The sequence below is a fragment of the Lynx canadensis genome, chromosome A1 (assembly GCF_007474595.2).
Source record: "Lynx canadensis isolate LIC74 chromosome A1, mLynCan4.pri.v2, whole genome shotgun sequence".
In the NCBI taxonomy this organism is placed as follows: domain Eukaryota; kingdom Metazoa; phylum Chordata; class Mammalia; order Carnivora; family Felidae; genus Lynx; species Lynx canadensis.
In genome coordinates, this window is record NC_044303.2 from 95,165,136 (window position 1) to 95,185,579 (window position 20,444).

The following is a 20,444-nucleotide window of genomic DNA, read 5'->3' on the forward strand; positions in this document are numbered from 1 at the left end:
AACTGAAAATGTTCTCACACTCAAGAGACCAAAGCAAGGAGAAAAGGGGAAGGGTCCTGATACCAAGTTGAATCTGGCCTTTGAGAATTCATGCTTTTTTGGGGTATGTGCTTTAGGGTATATCTAAGGCGAAAGAGGATGAAGAAAGTTGAAGATTAATCCCTACCACTTTGGGCTCTTTTCCTGGATTAGTAAACATCCTGCACACAAGTAATCAAATGGGTCCTTCTAGAATAGTAAAATCTATGCAGTATGTGAAACAAACAGTAATTATGTTCAAAAAATAGAAATTAGTTCCTTGGTTCATTTTTTGAAAAATTTTAAACATATATTTATTTTTGAGAGGGGGAGAGAGAGAGAGAGAGAGAGAGAGAGAGAGAGAGAGAGAGAGAGACTGTGAGTGGGGGAGGGTCAGAGAGAGAGGGAGACACCGAATCTGAAGCAGGCTCCAGGCTTTGCACTGTCAGCACAGAGCCCTGCACGGGGCTCAAACCCACGAACTGTGAGAACATGACCTGAGCCCAAGTCAGATACTTAACCGACTGAGCCACCCAGGCACCCCATTTCCTTGGTTCGTTTTTAGTGGTTACCTATGTTGAGTTGTATGTCAGAGTGGCTTATATACACTGTAGTTCCAGTAAGTGTAATTTTTTTTTTTTTTAGAAAAGTTTATCCGGACATATCTAAGCAGAGGTCTTGATGTCTGCTTTTGATCTAAACTGAAATTTGCTCAGGTTCAACTTGGAGCTGTCTTGACATCTTCATTATTGACAACCATTTATCAGTGAAGATTGACTGGTTAGATTTGAACCACAGATGGCAAACCTCTCTGTTGATAAACAGATCTACAAAAATCACAGCTTGTCTTAAACAATCATGGCTCCGGGTCATGCACATATGCCGGGTGCTGGTGGGCAGTGGGAGGGCAGTGTGTGTGGATTTTCCTCCCATCCACTTTCCATTACACCTTTTCTCTCTCTCTCTCTTTTTTTTTTTTTAATTTTAGAGCACGTGTGAGTGGGGGGAGAGGGGCAGAGGGAGAGGGGGGAGAGAGAGAATGAATCTTAAGCAGGCTCCACGCTCAGTGTGGGTTCCAGTGGGGGCTCGATCACATGACCCCGATCATGATGAGCTGAAATCAAGAGTCGGACACTCACCCCACTGAGCCACCCATGTGCCTCTTTGGTTACGCATTTTGTTCTACATTCATCACTGGGTATCTCACCAGGACTTTTATTTCTAAAACAGAGCAGTGTTCTGCCCCTCGTGTTAACATGACAACCATTCAGCTGCCAACAAGGATCTTCTATTAATAAGGGCTGAGCTTTTATGGGATTTCAAACAGTCCATTGAAAACCTGTCCAAGTGTACCTATAGGGGGAGGAAGAGGGGCTCTCACAGTGTCATCTCCTGGGGCACACTCTGCGTAACTGCTGGAAGATTGGTGGCCTTAGCCGATACTCTGACCCCATCTCCTTTCTACCTCAGGCCTCAAGTCCTCTCTTCGGTGACAGTTAAATTTCCCACTGTAGCCCACATCCTCCATGGTGCCGGCAGGCTCAAGGGTCAGAAAGGTGCTGCAGCTGAAGTTACTTGAGAATCCACTGAAGCACTCTCCGCATGGGTCTTGCTCCTGGCCTGTCGACTGACAGGTTCACAAGGCTTTGTGTTTTGTACTGTGCCCCCTCCCGCTAACACTGTGCCCGAACTTTGGGGGACGAACCCGAGGAACCCTTCCTTCCTGACACAGGCTGTTTCTCCAGTCCATGACTGTAGATTCAGGCCCCCAAATGCAGGACACTGAGGAAGAGGTTTGAAGAGCTAATCTTGTTTCATCATCAGAGCCCTGAAGTTCCTCAGGGCACGGATGTGCCAGTTTTTAGCTGTGGTGATGGAAATTATAGCTAACCGCTTTATTATGTGCTATAACAATCACTATTATACCAACACTTCTCAGAGCTACACCCACCTCCACACAGCTGGCAATGAATTCCTAAATAAATTCCTAATTAAAACACACACACACACACACACACACACACACACACACTCATACACGAGAATCCCAATCTGGAGTTGATGGCTTATTTGCTGCTGCTTTAGATCCTCTGCAGGGGAAGGAAGGGGAGAGGACGAGGAGTGTGTATCACCCTAAGCTAATCAGCATCTTCCGCTGCCCTATTATCTTTCCATCACCAATGAGCACGTACCCTAATCCGGTCAATGACATTTGCAATGTTTGCTGGAAACTTGTGGGCATGTAGCCTCACTGCTTGGAGATCTTCCTGAGGCCCTACCTTGTCTCCTTCCTTTCCCTTTCTGTATGTGGACAGGAACACATAGCCATATGTGTTGTAGCCATAACTGGGGACGGCAGCCCCCGACTGTGAGGGCGGCTGGTCTCTCTCAGAGAAAGAATTGAGATTTCGAGAGCACAGAAGTGAAAAGGCCCTGTGTCCTGGATGATGTCACCAGGCTTTTGATTCATCCCACCCCCGAAGTCAATCCTACCTTGAAAGATCAATCCACACTGCTGGTCTGAGGTAGGATCTTTTATTATTTGAACCCGAACATGCCCTAGTGGCCAATGTTGCACACTCTGTGCAAAGCTGAAGCAAAGTTATCCTTCTCTGAAGGCACAAAAGCACGGGTAAGAGTGGCAGACACTCCTTTCATGAAGCAAAAGTACAATTTCCACATGAATTTCAAATGGAAGAAGGCGTTCTTAATTACAGTATTCACCAGAGAATCGAAACACAACTGTGACTCTGCGAATCCTCCAGAGCAGATTCGCGGTGACAGGCCCGTGAGAGCAAATGCAATGAGAAGGAACCAGGTGGTTTACCTGCAAACAGGGCAACGTTGGCATGTTTGGCATCATAAGGGCATCTGGCCATTCCACTGAATTCATCCCCGAAAGGTTCCAGAGTATCCATCTAAATGAAATAATAGGACTTAATTAGGAACAACAACAACCAACAGTAGTCATGGCATAAAGCACATCATGTGTGCTTTAATTCATATGCCTAAGTGCAGATAATCCTGAAATGCCTTCTGAGATAAGTCTGTTGGTTTCAGATGAGGAAACTGAGGTTTGAGAGATTACCTCACTTGACCAAGGTTCTCTAGCTTGGAGAGTCTGAGAGTCATGTTTGCTTGACTCTTAACCATTGTAGTAAATAGATTTCTGTATCCTTTTGGAATGGCCTAGAAACAAGTGTCTTTTCCTTGGAAAAGGAATGTTTAAGGCAATCACTGGGAAAACTTCCTCCCTTCCTCCCTCACTGCGTCTGAATGATCTGTTGAGTCATGAACTGTATAGAGAATCTGTTTTTGGTTTTGTTTTGCCTGAGGAGTCCTGCCCCTTTGGTTAAATCCCAGCAGAAGACGCTGGAATCCCCCTCTGGTTAGCTTGCAGGACAGTGTGGCATCAGCAAAGGAGCAAAAACACCAACGCAAGCAGAGCTCAGGTGGCCTTTTGCACCAACTTCAGAAACATGTCCCAGCCTCCAATCATGTAGATCAGAAGGAGAGGCCTAGAAGGTGTGGGGGTCACACAAGTCAAGCGCAGTGAGGAGTGGGGCAGCCATTTGACATGCATCTGTGTGCCCACCCTTGGCCTTGTTCCTACTTGCTGGGGGTTGTTGTAACTCGTCTGTCAGTGAGGTTTGTTTGGCCATCTTAGTATGTTAGGAAGGAAGGAGGGAAGGGATGGAGGGGGGAAAGAAAGGAAGGAAGGAAAGGAAATCAAAGGAAAGAAGAAAAATAAGCAGGCAAGAGCTCTATTTTAAAATGAGACTGCAGATGAAACCTGACTTCTTTTTTTTTTTTTTTTTGACCAAGTGGAAAAGTCAATTCAAGACCTTTTTATGCAAGTGGCAGCAACCAGCTACAAGCTAAGTAACGGCCACTCTGCCATTTTCCCCAAACAAGCATATGGCCTCCAGCATCAAGGCCTCTTTACCCATAAAATACACGTACACCCTGCTTGTCTTACTCCTGCAAGTTACCTGTGTAGCTTCATAGGCATTTGTGAGTGTGGTAAAGCCTTGCTGGTGGTTCAATTACTCATCAATTTCTACTTCCCTTTCCCCCACATCGCACTGAACTACATTGCCCCCCACCCTTGCAGTCAGGTGTGATCACGGGATGAGCTCTGGCTGAGAGGACGTGAGTGGAAGGCTGTGTGCCACCTCTGGGTCTTGCCTCTCAAAACCTTCTGGGGTCCTCCACTCTTGCTTGCTTTCCGCATTCCGCCCCACTAGATACAGAGGATCTGGTACAGCCTTCCAGGATTCTAGGAGCTGACAAAGGTAGGGGCAGGAGGAAGCTTAGCCTTCTGAATAGCCTAGTGGAACAGACCCTCTGTCACTGACCTGCACTCAGCTGTGATGTGAGCAGGAAATTCGCTTCTCTTGCCTGGCCCCTGACTCTCGTCAGAGGGCGGCGGCTCCACCCTGACCAGTACTTGGGTGGTTCCCGCCTTCTGCCTTGAGTTTTTTCCCTCACATCGCGGGCTCTCACAGCATTTAAATCTCCATGCCACAGGGTCCGTGAAGTGATCTCCCCCACCTCGTTGATGTTTTTATAACCTTCCGTGGTTCAATCTTCTCTGTGTAGTTTGAGGGGATCTCTGGCGGTTTGCAGTGTTTGACAACAGATACGAAACTGGGAGAATCTAAGACGGCAGTGATGCCGAGGGGGGACCCACCGAAAGGCCGTTAGCACTAAATCAGGGTGCCTTAAATCACGGTGTTTGGAGGTGTTGCCCAGGAGGGCAGGGAGGTGCTTCCTGAACAGCTGTTAGTGTTGTCCCGTCGTTTATGCTTTTTGCCCTGAACCCCCCAGAAACTGTTTCAGAGATATGTCAGGCCTTGTCTCCTGTAACCACCTTGAGATAGCACCTGTCTCCTCTCTCTGTATATCTCCTGCACCCTATTTGTTTAGCTGAGACATCTGTAACTGTACTCTTCTCCCTTTAGCACATTTTTATGAAAGTCTTTTTTTTTTAATTTTTAAATGTTTATTTATTATTTTTGAGAGAGAGAGAAAGAGAGCACGAGCAGGGGAGGGAGAGAGAGAGAAGAAGACAAAGAATTTGAAGCAGGCTCCAGGCTCCGAGCTGCCAGCACAGAGCCCGACGTGAGGCTCGAACTCACAGACCATGAGATCATGACCTGAGCTGAAGTCAGACACTCAACCAACTGAGCCACCCAGGCACCCCTGAAAATCTTTTTTTTTTTTTTTAATATATTTTATCCCAAGAAGAGCATCCTGCTGAACTGTGACAGACTTTGTGGTCTGTGGGTCTGGCAAGTACTCAAAGGTAATGCTTAGTACACAGTGACGCAGCAGAAATGCCTTTATCCCAGGCAGTGCACGCTGTAATCCTGGCAATGGGGAGACAATATACAAGGGAGCATTTAGGTTTTTAAATGAACCTACTTCCGAAAAAAAAGAAAAAAAAAAAAGTAGCCTTAGCTATAGCCAAAGGCAAGGAGCAGGGAAGTATTAATGTTTCGGTTTGTGAGTCTGGAAGGGTCCAGAGACAAAACAATGCCACGGTGAAATCCTCTTTCCATGAAGTTAGAACTAATCCTTGTGGTAGTCTCCAAATCTCAGACTTAACAGCAGCCCCTGGGAAATTAAATCACCATAGGGTACAGATAATTACTTCTGCAGAAGTTCAAGAGGTTTGGAGAACAGGAGGGCAAAAGGTATGGAGTGAACTTTTAGATTTGTGGTGGGTGGCCTTCAGAATTCTTTCCCAAGTACTCTTGTTTGGGGGCTGTAATCTCTCTGAATCATCCAGCTTACTTCCATTGAAAAAACTGTATGAATTAGGGCATGGTGGAGACCAAAAATTTGTCACCCTCCTGCTTCAAGCTGATGCTTCTGTGCTGAGACTTGGGGCTTTTTGGGGGTGTGGGAAGATTGGTCATCGGTTTTGCTTTGAACCTTTAGTGTTGATCTGTTCATAAACAGCGCTTAAGGGAAAGAATGTCTGTTCTCCCTGCAGCCAAACACATCATGTCTCATATCATCCACTGTGCCCTGAGTCTGAAAAAAACACTGCTCTGACCGATGTCAGGGGTGCTTGCTACCATTCACAGTGCCAGGCAGGGAGACAGATGGGACTGTGCGGGAAGAACATCCGTGTGTGCTTTCTTGGGAGGCCCAGGCTCCAGAACATACCTCAGCAGGGGTGACTGGAACAAGCGAGAGGTGGACGTATCGCCACAGGTGAGGCATCCCGGGGAATGGAACATGTGTGGGAAGAATGAGCTAGACCACTCCCGGTCTGTGTATCACAGTGCCGAGAAAACCTGTAATTTGTCATAAAAGATAGCTTTCCAGCTAGGGAATTGGTTGGGAATTGTGAAAAGCATTAATCTTAATGAGTCCTAAACAATGACATACGGGGACAGAATATTAAGTGGGAGAATTAAAGTCACAACGTCAGCTGCACACTGTCACCGGCCTGAGCTAGAGTTTGGACGGACTGCCTTTGTTACAGACCGAACGGATCCAGCTCCTTATTAAAAAGTTGGCTGTTTTAGGGGAGTGTGTTTTACATCAGTTTAGATTTTGTAAAATACTGCATTAAGCGATCACCCACCTTGATACAGAATTCTCTTACTTTCTGTGCCTGAGGCGCATGCCTCCCCTGCGTCACCCTAATCCTGGCCTTGCTGGTGCCCCTTTCCAAATGTAAGATGGACGATGAGCCTGAGGGTCACACAGACCCTCCCTCTGATGTCCGTGCTGAGACTGAGGGTGTTTTAAAACTGTCGAGACAAAGGGTGGTGGGCCCTCTGATTTTGATATCCTCCTGTTTCTCTTTTGAGAGAGAGAAATGAAAGCAGGGGAGGGGTAGAGAGAGAGGGAGAGGGAGAGAATCCCAAGCAGGCTCCACACTGCCAGGGCAAGAGCCCAACACAGGGCTCAAACCCCCGAACTGAGCCAAAGCGGGATGCCCAACCGACTGAGCCACCCAGGCACCCCTATCATTTCTCATTCTTTATGCCCCTCAGGGTTCACTTTATGCCTGGTGAAACCCAGTGTGTATTTCTCCCCATGTCTCTCCCTAAATCAAGGCTCACCCATGCATTTTCTTATCAGCTCTGTTCACATCCCATCGGCAGGCATTGCCAACCGCAGAGCCGGGGGCCCTCTTGATGCTCCAAACTGAAGCCTCGGGCACCTTCTTGCTACCTGCCTCTGCCAGCCCGCCGCTTCTCTGCTTCTGTTCCCTGTGTGAACCCGTGGCATCTCCATCCATTCGCTCACCCAAGAGACAGCCTGGCAGTCCTTCTTTACTCCTCTCTCTCCTTGTCCTGTGCTTCTCATCAGTTCTTACATCCTCCTGGCTTTGGTCACTTAAGTATTTCCTGAATCTCTTCTCTTCCCTTCATCCCTGGGGCCACCTCCCTCTCCAGCCTCTTGTTTGTTATTGTCACCTCACAGCCCGGCACTTCAGAATCAAATGAAGTTTCTCAAGCTCAACACACTGTTTCTCACTCAGTGCCTTTGTTCATGCTGTTCCCTCTGCCCGGAATGCCCTCCTCCCTTCATTTGGCTAACTTCTACTTCCTCTTTAAAACAAAAATTAGGCATTCCATTCACTCTTTACCCCACCAGAATTAACAGAGCACCTGTTTGGAGGTATTGGTCAGATTCCAGACTGTCACACACGTGGTCCCTGCCCTCACAGAACTCTAGGCTGTCTTCTGGGCTGGAGGTGCTCATGTTCCACATGTGAGAACAGCAGGGGGAGCATTTGAAGAGAAGGGTCATCTACCTCCTTCTAGAAGCTTTGTCTGATTCCTCACCTTAGGCTAAGGTTAGTACCTTTCTCTTGTGCCTCCATAGTGCCCTGTGTTATGTCACAGCAACAAGCCCATTGAATTGGGAATTCTCATCTCCCTGTCTGGCTTCCTTAAGGACGGAGGCCTCCTGTTTGTCCTTATAACCCCAGTCAGTGCCTGGCCATGTGAGCGACTCCGTACATGTTTGCTGAAAGGAAGACTGTGGCAGAAAGAAGGGGCAAGGAGAGCTAACAGATGCCGAGCCAGGACCTCGGGTCACTGGCACGTCTTCAGCTGGCGGCTCCTGCTTCTTCAGCACTGCCCCTGTCGGCTGCTCAGAACCGACTAGATGTATGAATGCTTCAAGAGTTCATTTTTTTCCCCCTTCCATAAAGGCCAGAGTAGGTAAGGCCACAGTCAAGTAAGCGGAGTGCTTAGTGGAACTAAATTTCCGTGTTCTTCGAAATCTTATCTAAAAGAAAGTCTACAGTTTCCATGGCGCGCTTTTGAGATGCCTTTTAAAGTAGGAATCATTCCCAACAGAAGTGTGTTTTTTGTGCTCAGAGAGGAGATGGTGGGGCGGGAGGGAGGCAGGGAAGGGGAGAGAGGGGAAGCCCACACGGTGCCTATGGGAAAGTCTGCTGGTGTTCTGAACAATGGGGAGTAGGATCTTACAGAAACGAACTTTGCTGGGCAGGCCCCTGCAAGGTGTGTCGCTGAATCCTGCATAAACAGGAAGCTTAGAAGCCTGCTCAGGATCACTCGCGGGGAGGGACACACGAAGTCCCAACGAGCGAGAGGCACCCGACGGTGTTGAATTACCCGTCTTAGGTCGCTGCAGGTACAATCACAGTAAATTATGAAATACCTCCAGCCCCGTGTGGTTCCAACAGACAGAACCGCAGTTACCTTATAGTTTCTGCAGGAAGGGTTGAAGGCGTTAGTTCCACAGACAAACAGAGTATCATCGCTTTTCTTTAGAAGAACTTTAATGAAGTTGTGACACTCGTCCTGAAAAATAATTCAGACTCGTTTGTGTCCAGTCAGTTCAGTACAGAAAACCCGTTCTTTCCTGTGTACCGTGATCTGCCAACCGTAAGGTTAGAGCAAAGGTGGCCGTGGGGCTCCTCTGTTACACACCCGAGCTCCTCCTGATTGTCTACCAAAAGGTGATGCTGACCGCAGTTGCTTTTTTAACAGTGAAAACGAGGCAGGCGTAGAGAGGAGCGAGCGTGTGTTTACGCCACAAAAGGACGACAAGCCTGGAAGTGCCAGCCTTCCATTATATTAATTTTAACACCAGATGTCCCAGGGTCCCTTGATGTTGCAGGGCTCCCGGCTGAAGTGTGTTTTTACGTTGGTCTAGGACTAAAACACAGCCCCCCCCCAAGGTCTGCGGCAGCTTTTTTCTGCACGCTTCTCCAGCCTCCCTGGGGGCTCTGGGTGTGCGCGGTGGGCTAGTATAGAGTGCACTCAGAAGAGTGGGGGCAGCCAGCTTTGTGGCCGTAATCCCTGGCGCCCCGACATAGTTCATGATGCAGCCCTAGCAGCTGTCGTAATATTTCATCACGTTAAAAGCAAACTATTTCTGCAAATTAAAGCCTTCAATAAGTTGATGGAAAAAGCAATTACCGAGGGAAAAGGGACTCTCACGATCCATTCCGCATCACGGTCTACGGCTGGAGATAACCGTCAGAAACTTAACCCAAAGTGGCAGCTGCAGGAGAAATGAAAATTGCCTACCTTATGTTTCCCCTTCATTCTGCATGTGTCTACATCAGCCTGTCTAGATTTCCATGTCAGTTTCTGCAGGGACCAAGAAAGAAATCAATTAGAGTCCAGGGGTGGTTGGTTGCATTTGATTTCAGAAGTAAGCGTTCCCTTGGGGAGACGGAGGCTGAACATATATTTATTGAAAGCTTTCCGCACCCTTTCTCCATGATTAATTCACCATAACAACAAAAGATCAGAGATGAGAACTGTTCATTTAATTTTGAACTCCTATCTATTCATTAAGCTACGGAATGATCTTCTTTTGAGATAAAGATGAAGGAGAAAGGAAAGAGGAACAAACAGCAGTGTGGAAATTTCACGTAGAATATCCCAATCAACTCGCTAAATTACGCTCGTTTTGATAAAATACATGTCCTGGCCCTTTCCTTTCAGTTGACAAATCAGTTTTCATAAAGCACGCTTTTTCCTTAAAATATGGAAGTCATTTACTTACACATAAAGGGGACATTCACTTTAGGTGGACAAAGATTGAATTCAGGTTACACTCCACGTAAATTCATGGACCAAAGGAATCGTCTACTTCTATGGCAGATTTTAATAACTAAAATACCTCCATGTGGAGTTATATAGGGGAAGCTTAGGTTGTATTTTATGTCTGTCTGAAACGGATAATCATCAAATTCCTGAGCGACAACAGTCAAATCCTAATACTGTAAGACATGGAAATGTAACATGGAAACATTTGTGGGGCAAAAATTTTACATAGGAAAACTGATATTTTCCTGGACAAACATGGCAGTAAAGGAATTTAGAAATGACCTAAAATTCCCAAGTTATATATGCACACATATTTAATGAATAAACTGTGAAGCATGTAACTGTTTCTGAACATGTATTAGCCTCAAATTAGGATTCCACAAAATGTTCCAAATTACTGGCCATGTCATCTCAATCAATGCAGTTAAAATATGTATTCCCTTCAAGAACTATCCTAAAGCCCTTCATGCTAGAAAGATGGTTTTAAAACTACTTACTTTGCTACAATAAATTTCTTCTGTGTGTGAGGTGTCCATATCAACAGTATAAATATGGTCCCTGTAAACAATGAAAAATTAATAGTGTCAAACACAAGAGTCGAGATAGTTAATGTTCTCCTGAATGAGTATGTATCTCATTCAAGGCAGATAAATCCATATCCCTGTTATTAAAAAACGAGACACTCACATGCAAGAAAAAGGGAACCGCTCAGCCTCTGAGAGGTGCCGATGGACCCACTCTGCTATTTCTGACAAATCATGGGATCTTTCTGGAGGGGGCACCTTTTAAAAAAACCTTGCTGTAGTGTCCCTCATGCCAGAACTACAATATCTGTATGTGTGTAGTTCAGGAGAGAGGACTCTGAAAGTTAAATTGACCCCAAAGCCAGAACACAGATTGGTTCATGTGCCTTTACAGCGTCTTCAAATCCACAAACCGATCACTTGCATACCACACTTGTTCATCACCAGTGGGGAGGGGGGGGGGGGGGGGGGGCGAGGAGACTAACAAAAAGCAAATCTCTGGCTGTTTCCCCCTTTACAAAGCGTGTTTTCAGCCTTAGCTTTGACAATTTGATTGACAAGCTGGGAGATGGTAAAGGTGAAATTATTTCCAGAAAGCACTATTTTCTGGAAATTAAGAAATTAAGGTCTAAATGTACTTGAGCTAAAGTTTACATTTCTTGCTTCTGTTCACCTTCCTGTTTTGCTGAGAATTTGGTTGTCTTTACAGTTTGCTGCCCATCTCCCCCCTGGAAGGGAAGAAACAGAATCAGCAGCTCAGGTGTGGGGCTATATTTAAACATCCCCTTCTGTGTGAGCGGAGTACAAGGGCGTTTTTGTCTGGAATTCAGAAGAAAGAGAAGAAAAGAACTATGCTCAACTGGAAAGATGGGGGGCTTGTGAGGGAAAGCAAAACAGCTCGTTTTCCCTTGAAATAACATTGACTTTTTCTAAAATGCAGGAAGTCCTGGGGCTGGAAAATTACCCACAGCTTTAAGCCAGGACCTCAAGGCTCCCACATGGAGACTTTCAAGCCCCCTCATTACTTAAGAGAAAGTGGAGGGAGGGGGGAAGAAAAAAGGAAAGAAAAAAAGAAAGGAACGATCTGCTGTCAGGATTCACTTTAATTTTTTTCCCCCACGGTTCCTTGGAAATCTGTCTGCTACTGCTTTTAGGAAAAGTACAACAGAGAGAAATAGAAATCAAAACTGGCTCTCTCATGTGAAAATAAAAGTTGGGGGCAAGGCTGTTGGCTTATAAAATTTCCTTGCAACTGTGAGCGTGTGAGCCTCTGTGTGTGTGTGTGTGCGCGTGTGCGTGCGTGTGTGTGGTCAGGGAGAATGGTGAGCCTGTTTTTTTTTTTTTTTTTTTTTTGTAAATTGCTGAATTGGGAAGTTCTTGGAACCTCAGTAGGGTGCCAGAATCACCCTGCCCTTTAATTTCAAGGCAGTTTTATTGCATTCTTTTATTACTTGTTTGACTTTATTGGTGGTGCTGTGGGTCAGGCTCATTATTGGGATGGAATTGCTTATTACTTCAGTATCAGGTTTACAGGGACTCTAGTTTTTTCCTTACCCTGCCTCCCCTCAAAACTTTTAAGTAGGAGCTGAATATATGAATTGTAAATTAACAACTGATTAATATGCATTGGCAATTCCTCAGAAAGCTCTCGGATTGCCCCCTTCTGGCATGGCCTGTTTATGTTAATTAGCAGTTTCAGAGATTAAACAAACAAACAAAAAAAGGATCTTCAAAATGGATAGTAATAAAGCCGAATTGAAAGGGGTTCCTGCCATCAAGGCTCACTCAGTCTCTGGGTTCTGGATAGGCCTTGGCTTCTGATTGCTGACTCAGATTGTCTGGAAGAGCAGGGAAGCCTTTTAGAAATAGAATTCCCTGAATGAAACCTTTTGGACAGTGGCAATCTTTTTCAATATCCAAGAGATCCCACTGCCCAGCGAACAGAAACAGCGCTTTTATGCTAAATCTAAGACCAGAATTGAGGGCTATTCCCAGCTATCCATGTGTTCATCTCAGGGTTCACAAGCCACTCTGACTGAATTAAGTTATTTGAACACAAACTGACTTAATCCAAGGACTTCCCTCTTCCTCCCCCACAGTGAGCAAAACTGAACTGAAAGTTGCCCTGGTTTGAGCCTGGGGAAAGGATATGACTTTAAGTCGGGTCCCTTGCTGCCTAGGAACCTGGATCCCTCTGGGCAGTGCTGGGAAGTTGAAGGGCGAGGAGAGACCTTAAACACGGTGGCCAGGGAGCTCCTTGAGGAGTTTTCCTAAGGGTGTGGATCGAAGGGAAGGGGCTGTGTGTGTAGAGTGGAAGTCAAAATGTCAGTGTGAGGGCGTTTTACAAATTTGACCTTTCACAAAAGGCAAGTCTGTTTCATAGTCTTTTTTTTAAATTTAATTTATTTTAAAGTTTATTTATTTATTTTGAGAGGGAACGCCGAGTGGGAGAGGGGCCGGGAGGGAGAGAGAGAATCCCAAGCAGACTCCACACTGTCAGTGAGCCCGAGGTGGGGCTCAAACCCACACACCCTGAGATTGTGACCTAAGCCGAAGTCGGACATTTAACCGACTGAGCCACCCAGGTGTCCCAAGTCTGTTTTATAGTCTTAAAAAAGCATGAATGTGTTTCTCTCCTTTTTTCCCTTACGTTTCTGGTCTCTCCTTTCTGGGGGGTGGGGGTTAGGATAACACTGTCTTGGTTTTAACAAGCTGGAATAATGGTCACTTTTTAAGTTTGCGCAGCACTTGGCTCATAACTCAGGGGCCACCCCGGACCTGCAGTCCACACCCACATTAAATCATCAGGTGTAGGGACAGTCCACTAGAGACTCAGTTACAAAGTGAGTCATTCACAGAAGATTCTTGACTCAAGAATCTCACAGATCCAAAGCATAATCATTTGTTTTGACCTGCCCATAGATAATTGGGTACAAATGTAATCTTCCAGTCCTGCTACATTTAGGAAGCTAAAAATGGTATTTAAAAGGACCTGATACTCTTTTTTTTTAAACATTTAAAATGTTTATTTTACTTTTATTTTAGGGAGAAAGAGCATGATTGGGGGAGAGGGGCAGACGGAGAGACAGAAAGAATCTAAAGTGCCCCCCACCCAACATGGGGCTCGATCCCATAACCCTGGGATTATATCATGACCTGGGCCAAAATCAGGAGTCGGATGCTCAACAGACTGAGCCACCCAGGTGCCCCAGAAGGACCTGCTATTCTACCAGAGAGGCACCTGCTGAGGCCCTTATGAGAATGCTTTCCAGTGAATACCCACACTGGCTGTGTTCTTGGGCAACAGCGGTTAGAAGGTTACTGCCAGATAAATAGGATCAACTTTCCTACTCAGTAGGTGCCTAGTACAGGAAGTAAATCCCCAGAGTGTAGAGCAAGGCCACCCCATTTCAAATCCTGCCTTTGCCATCATGGCCCAGGCATTTCACCTTTCTGTACCTTGCTTTCTTCCTGTAAGACATGAGGATAATAATAGCTCCTTCACCTAAGGTGTTTTTTTTTTTTTCCCTCCAGGATTGAATGAATTAACATTTATAAAGAATTTACATAGCATGATTTATATAGAACGTACAAGTAGTATATACCATATAAGTATTTGTGAAGTAAAATTGTTAAAAAGTGTTTTGGCATTGCTCCCTGGGATGTTTTGTGGGATACTCGAAGGATATTTTAATGTGGCCAGTGGTTTTTGGTTTATGTTGCCTAGCTTGTCATTTTAGAACACCTAAGTGCTTTGGAAGAATCAAGCACTGTTGTTATTTACCTGTTCCTTATCTATGTTCACGGCCATACAAGTATCACAAACACACTGTCTATGTTTTCTTCCCACTGTGAAGTGATTAATCAGTCTAGACCCAAGTTAAGATCACAGTGGAACCCCACAAGATAGCGTTCTTTGTTGCTCTTCATTTAGAATTATTTTGAATGAGCTACATACCTCCAAAACTGAGGATCATACATTGTTAGAATCCAAAGGAACTTCTCTTTTTTTTTTTTTAATTTTTTTCTTAATGTTTGTTTATTTTTGAGAGACACAGAGAGACATACAGAGCACAAGTGGGAAAGGGGCAGAGAGAGAGGGAGACACAGACTCCAAAGCAGGCTGTAGGCTCTGAGCTGTTAGCACAGAGCCCGACGCAGGGCTTGAACCCACGAACCTTGAGATCGTGACCTGAGCTGAAGTCGGACGCTTAACCGACAGGGCTTAACCTGCGCCACCCAGGCGCCCCAATCCCAAGGGATTTCTTAGGATAATCTAATCCAGCGTCTCATTTGACAGAGGACACTTATGGCCAGAACAGTTGTGGTCCAGGTAAGTTAAGAACAGAATGAGGAAAAAAGCCTAAATCCACGTGAGCACTGTTGAGGTTGTATTCTTACCCTGCCATTCAGCCTTAGGACATGGTCTATTTAGATGACAATACCCAATGGATGAGTATTTTCTTACTAGATCCAAATCAAAAACTTTCTACTGCCATTCTATGGCAGTAATGAGATACACCATATATTCACTACAAAAATACTAACAGGCTTAATACACATCCACACCCATATCTTTATAATAAATGTTTACAAATTCAAGTTAATTTAACAAGTATCATACTGGTCGCTGGAGTAGATATTTGCGTATATGTTCAAGAGAGTGGATTCTTTGAGTCTAAGCTCCAAAATATGCAATTATTTCGCTCTAAATCCACCTACAGTTAAACAGACACAGAAAATCTTGCAAGAATGATAGCTTGACAAAGTAAAGTAGCCTTCAAATTAAATAACACATTATTTGGGAATGTCATGATCTTTTTTAAGACAAGGCATCGCAGGCACATTCGATCTTAGGACCTTCGTCGGATGCTGAGGACAGACATGAGGAAAAGGCAACTCACCTAGCAGCAATGTAGAGGGTTCTATTCATGATCATAATCATCTGGATGTCCAGCCTGTGCCTCTGTGTGGTGTTCCGTCCTGGCTTGTGGCCCACAAACACCGGATACTGTTTTGTATCTGTGAAAAGAAGAGATGGGGCAAGAGAGGGAAAGGAAATCAAGCCAAGAATTGACAGGGCAGGGAGAGGAGGGGGGCCCGGCCACAAAACAAAACCATATTTGAGTCAGTCCATGCCACCACTTTCCATTTCCAATGAGTCTGTTATTTTAGGAAAGCCTGTGATAGACGGTGCTCTGTAAGGGACGATCAAGTTACAGTTTCATTTCCAGATGATAATAAGCCTGGACTTCTGTTTCTGAGTGTCACAATTTCTGACTTGTCCCTCTTTCTGGGGGTTAAACTTGCAAGTGAACCCTTTACATGAAGGTGCTCTTTTCTTCCCGTTTTCTTTTCATCTTCTTTAGAGTGCTAAGCCCGAGGGGCAGCCTGCCAAAGATCTTGTCTCCGGACAAAACTATTTCAAAGCAGCTTTCCCATCAATCACCACAAAGGCAATGTGGTCTGGAGGCGAGAGCCCTCATCCAGGAGCCAGAAGAAAAATACAGTCTCCACAGGCGTCCAGTTGGAATAATCTACTATTGAAGGCAGCCCTGCTAGGTTGGTTGGCATTCTAGGAACTGTGGGAAGTTCACTCTTGAGTTAAGCAATTGGCTTAATCTCACAGAAGCGGGGGGCTTCGACAGGACAGGGTCAAACGGAGTGTAGCCAGTCGGGTGATCTGGAATTTTCCCTGACTTGGAGAGTCAATGAATATATTTCTGCTTTCCTACAGTTCTCTTTAGCTGAGAGTGGGCAATTTGCAATAATATCTGACCTTTAGAAATACCTACATCTCAAAAATCTCTCTACCTTTAAACCTATAATCTCCAGAGCACTGGCAGTCCTCCAAAGAAACTCAGGAGGAAAGAAAGATGAGTCACGTTTAGAAATGTTTTTTGGGGGGTGGGTGGGTGGGGTGTAAATAATAATTTGAAAACCATTCAAATTTATGCTCAGATCCCTACACTATAAAAACATGTTTTGAGAGAGAAAGAGAGTGTGCACATGTGTGCGAGAAGGGGAGAGGCAGAGAGAGTGGGAGGGAGAGAGAGAGGGAGATGGGGGAGGGAGGGAGGGAGGGAGGGAGAGAGAGAGAGAGACAGAGAGAGAATCTTGGCCAAGCAGGCTTTGTGCCGTCAGTGTGGAGCCCGATGCAGGGCTTAATCCCATGAACCATGAGATCGTGGCCTGAGCGGAAATCAAGAGTCGGATGCTCAACTAAATGAGCCATCCAGACACCACAAACACCCCCCCCACCCCGACACACGCATACACATTAAACCCCTGTAGTATCTGAGCAGTACTCACGGTGGGTATCAGAGAGTAAAATATACCTTGGTATATCAAGCTTGGTATGGGAGTATCTTGTGCTTCCCCCTCTACTGCTCTGAAATTTCATTTACCCATTTATCAAGGAGCTTGCTAAAACAAATTCACATCTCCCTTCTGTCAAGAATGTGAGTGTCCACGGACATTGGATTTTCAGCAGCACATTTGTGCTGGGGGACTTCTTCACAGGGGCACCAAAGATAGAATACCTATCTTAATTATGATTAGAGATTAAGAAATGTGTATTAAGGTTAGGGCCCTTGAGTCAGGTGGACTGCCACTTTAAGAACAACGATTTCGAATGACACAGTTTGGTCCTTAATCTCGCCCTGACTTTTGTTTGCTCTTTATTTTCTCTGTCAGGTCTTGCCACTTCACCTTCGTGTAAAATTATTTCTCTTTTCAACCTAGACTGTCCAGCAGAAAGCCAGGCATTGATGGATCTCCTTAGTATCCCATATAAATGCTAAACACCTTCCTTCTGGTTTGTTGAGTGTTTGTTTTGGGATGATTACTGGGAAAATAGATATTTGGGTAAAAGACTCTCTTTCACCTTTACTGTGATAAAACATTTTGTCTTTTGGAGAGAAGGGAAAGAAGTAGTTAATTGCCTGTTCCATCCCACACTCAGGTAGGACTTCCCTCCAGTAGTCAACTGAATTCTTAATTGTGTGGTTTTCTCCCCTTGACACCGAGGCAGAGACTAAAAGGAAAGTTATACATAGTTAAAATAGGTCCTCTGTGAATTCAGAATCCCTCTTAAGGCTAGCAATGATAGCTGTTCTAAGTGTAAAAGAAAAGTTAATTTGTGTCCCTAAGTCCTCCAGAACCATCTTATTTCCTGTTCTTATCTTGTAAAATGCCCACGCACTAACTACATACGAGAACATCACCACTGGCAATACACGGAAAGTAGTGACATTCTCCCATGGCAGGTTTTCGGGCATGATCATGAATGGCCTCCTTGCAGTGACTTGAGACTTCAGCAGAGGTACTGAGAAGCATTTCACATCGACACACACATGTTCACACGTGTCTCCACACCAGTATTTAACAGAGTTACAGAACAGCCATCTCACCAATTTGACGAGACGCCTCTGTCACCTGCAAGTTAAAGTGACTAACAGTCTCCTGTTGTATTAGATTTTAGAAAATGTTGATGTTTTGCTGGCTGATGCAGCCTACAGTGCCCACCAAGGGAGAGAAGGACAGTGAAATTGTGGATACTTACAGTTGCCATGCGAAATACTGATTGGTTCAGAATCTTCTGGGAAACCAGCCCCAGCAAAGTGTAGCAGTGTGAAATATAGCAGCAAGGCTTCTGACCTCATAGTAGTTCAGCGGGGAGACTTTATTTCTCTACTTCACCCTGCCAAAGAGCAAAGAAAGAATTTTTTTTTTCAAGTCAGCTTTATTCACCTCCATGAAATGAAATGGCCTTGAAGATAAATTTAAGAGACCAGGGGCCTCGCCTTCGTATCTTTTCCATTGTGAGTTCACGGATTATTGTGTTTTACATAAGAAACCTGTAACCACTACCCACTATGCACCCTCCTTCCCCATGCATCCGAGCCCTTTTGCAAAGCCCCTTCCAAACACGTGGCCCAGAGCCCGAGTTCCTTTGTCCTGAGCCATTTTAAGGCCATTATAGGTGGCCGTTTCACAATTACTGCATTCCAAAAAATGGACAACTGAGAACACATTTTTTTTTTTTTTTAACGTAAATACTTTTCTTCTGAGCAGGTATACGGCAGCAGGCCATCCCCCAGACATGTTTTGTTTGGCCAGCTCAGGATTTTTCAAAAATTTAAAGTAGTTGTCAGTATTGGAAAAACTAGGAGGTTTCTTTCTTTCTTTTTTCTTTTTTAAATTTTATTTATTTATTTTGAGGGCGAGAGCTCGAGAGCATGCACGCCGGCATGGGCGGGGGAGGGGTAGCGAGAGAGGGAGAGAGAGAATCTCAACCAGGTTTCACACCCAGCAGCACAGAGCGGGACGTGAGGCTCATACTCATGAACCATGAGATCATGACCTGAGCCAAAACCAAGAGTTGGATGCTTGACTAACTGAGCCACCCAGGCACCCCCCAAAATTAGGAGGTTTCTAGTAAAAATCAGAATATCTGACATACTGACCTAAATCACAGTTCCTTCAGGCATCACACCCCAACACACACACACACACACACACACACACACACACACACCCCAACACACCAACATACACACACATACCCTATAATGGGGCCCTGTTTGCTAACTTTTGTTATCTGCTTGACCCCTTAGTTGAGATGTTCACCCTTGGTTTATACAATTCCACAATAATTCTAGAGTGACCTTAGACATAAAATCACACAATCTATGTCTAAAAAGAAAGAAATGAATCCTTTAGACTCTGAAGGATACTGTAGGGAGAATCTGAAACCACATCCTGTAATGGTATTGTTGATTAAAAAAAAAGCATCTCTCTGTATATTTTAGTCTCAAATACTGCCTTGCAATGAAACAGTAGTGAATAAAAATGCCAGATATACTGTTCTGCCCAGGTGTATTTTCTTAAAGATGCTCTTTATGTGTAGAAAATTCTCCTAAATCTTAGAAATAAAAGCAATCCCACGTAGGGCTGCTGGATACAGTGAAAGAAGACTCATAATACAGTAAATATCGCATAATTCTCAGGCATATTTCAAGTGAGTGTTGATCTACTGGGAAAATAGTGTAAAATGGGGATATCTTTTCATCTTTCCAAAGTGGTAAAGCCTTTGAAGTAGCCTGCCAAAGATGATCTTTTTGAACAAAGCTATTTTACAGTAGTCCATCAATCATTTAAGATTTGTGTGCAGAAAAGTCAAACTTAGTAACTTAGATGTCTTTGAAAGTTAATTTGGCAAACAAACTGCTAACTTAACGCTTTTTAGAACACCACTTAATATTAGATACCTATGTCTCTCCTCTTCATGCCAAAAAAAGCATTAACAAGTCCCAGAGTGTTGCATCGCAACTACAATTTCACAGACACAGCTGGGTCTTAATCATTTCTTCAGTTGAAAAGTACACATTAATTAATTTGCTTTATCTTGAAGAAGAGGGAGAGAGCTTGCGAGCAAAGCCCGAGCAATTCCGTATCTCCCATCTCTGATGTGTGGATTAAAATTAAACCTTAAATGAGGACTTGCTCACAAGGGCAATCCATTACCAAGAGACGTAAACATGTATTTATAGACAAGTTAAAAGCAATCGTCTGTTCATTCATTCACTTGCCAGTTCTTCCTATTCTGGAGAAACTGAACCCAAAGGGAAGAAGCTCTGAGGTCCCCTTATTTGTTTCTCATGGCATCTGTTCAGTTTAACACTAAAGAGGAGAAATCAATAACAAGAGTAAGTAAGACATAAACCAGATACCAGTCAGCTGTTGCAGTTTTAGATGAGAAAGTACACGGGGAAAAGGAAGTGGCAACATGTACCCAGGGCTCAAGAGCAGTATTATCGTAGAATACAGAAGCATATTA

General features: G+C 44.7%; 1 protein-coding gene across 4 annotated transcripts in view; it reads right to left on the reverse strand.

Moving 5' to 3' along the window:
- SEMA6A (semaphorin 6A) overlaps positions 1 to 20,444 on the reverse strand; it is a 134,288-nt gene that overhangs the window by 43,512 nt on the left and 70,332 nt on the right. For 3 of the 4 annotated variants that reach the window (XM_030316975.1, XM_030316991.1, XM_030316982.1), the window contains exons 2-7: positions 18,168 to 18,305; positions 15,508 to 15,625; positions 10,577 to 10,637; positions 9,552 to 9,614; positions 8,718 to 8,819; positions 2,846 to 2,936 (exon numbers count right to left, since the gene is read on the reverse strand). In XM_030316975.1, the coding sequence (XP_030172835.1) occupies positions 2,846 to 2,936; positions 8,718 to 8,819; positions 9,552 to 9,614; positions 10,577 to 10,637; positions 15,508 to 15,625; positions 18,168 to 18,267 (535 nt within the window). In that variant the 5' untranslated portion in view covers positions 18,268 to 18,305. Of the gene's footprint in view, positions 1 to 2,845; positions 2,937 to 8,717; positions 8,820 to 9,551; positions 9,615 to 10,572; positions 10,638 to 15,507; positions 15,626 to 18,167; positions 18,306 to 20,444 lie in introns of those variants that run through there. The other variant, XM_030316998.1, reaches the window with a different exon arrangement.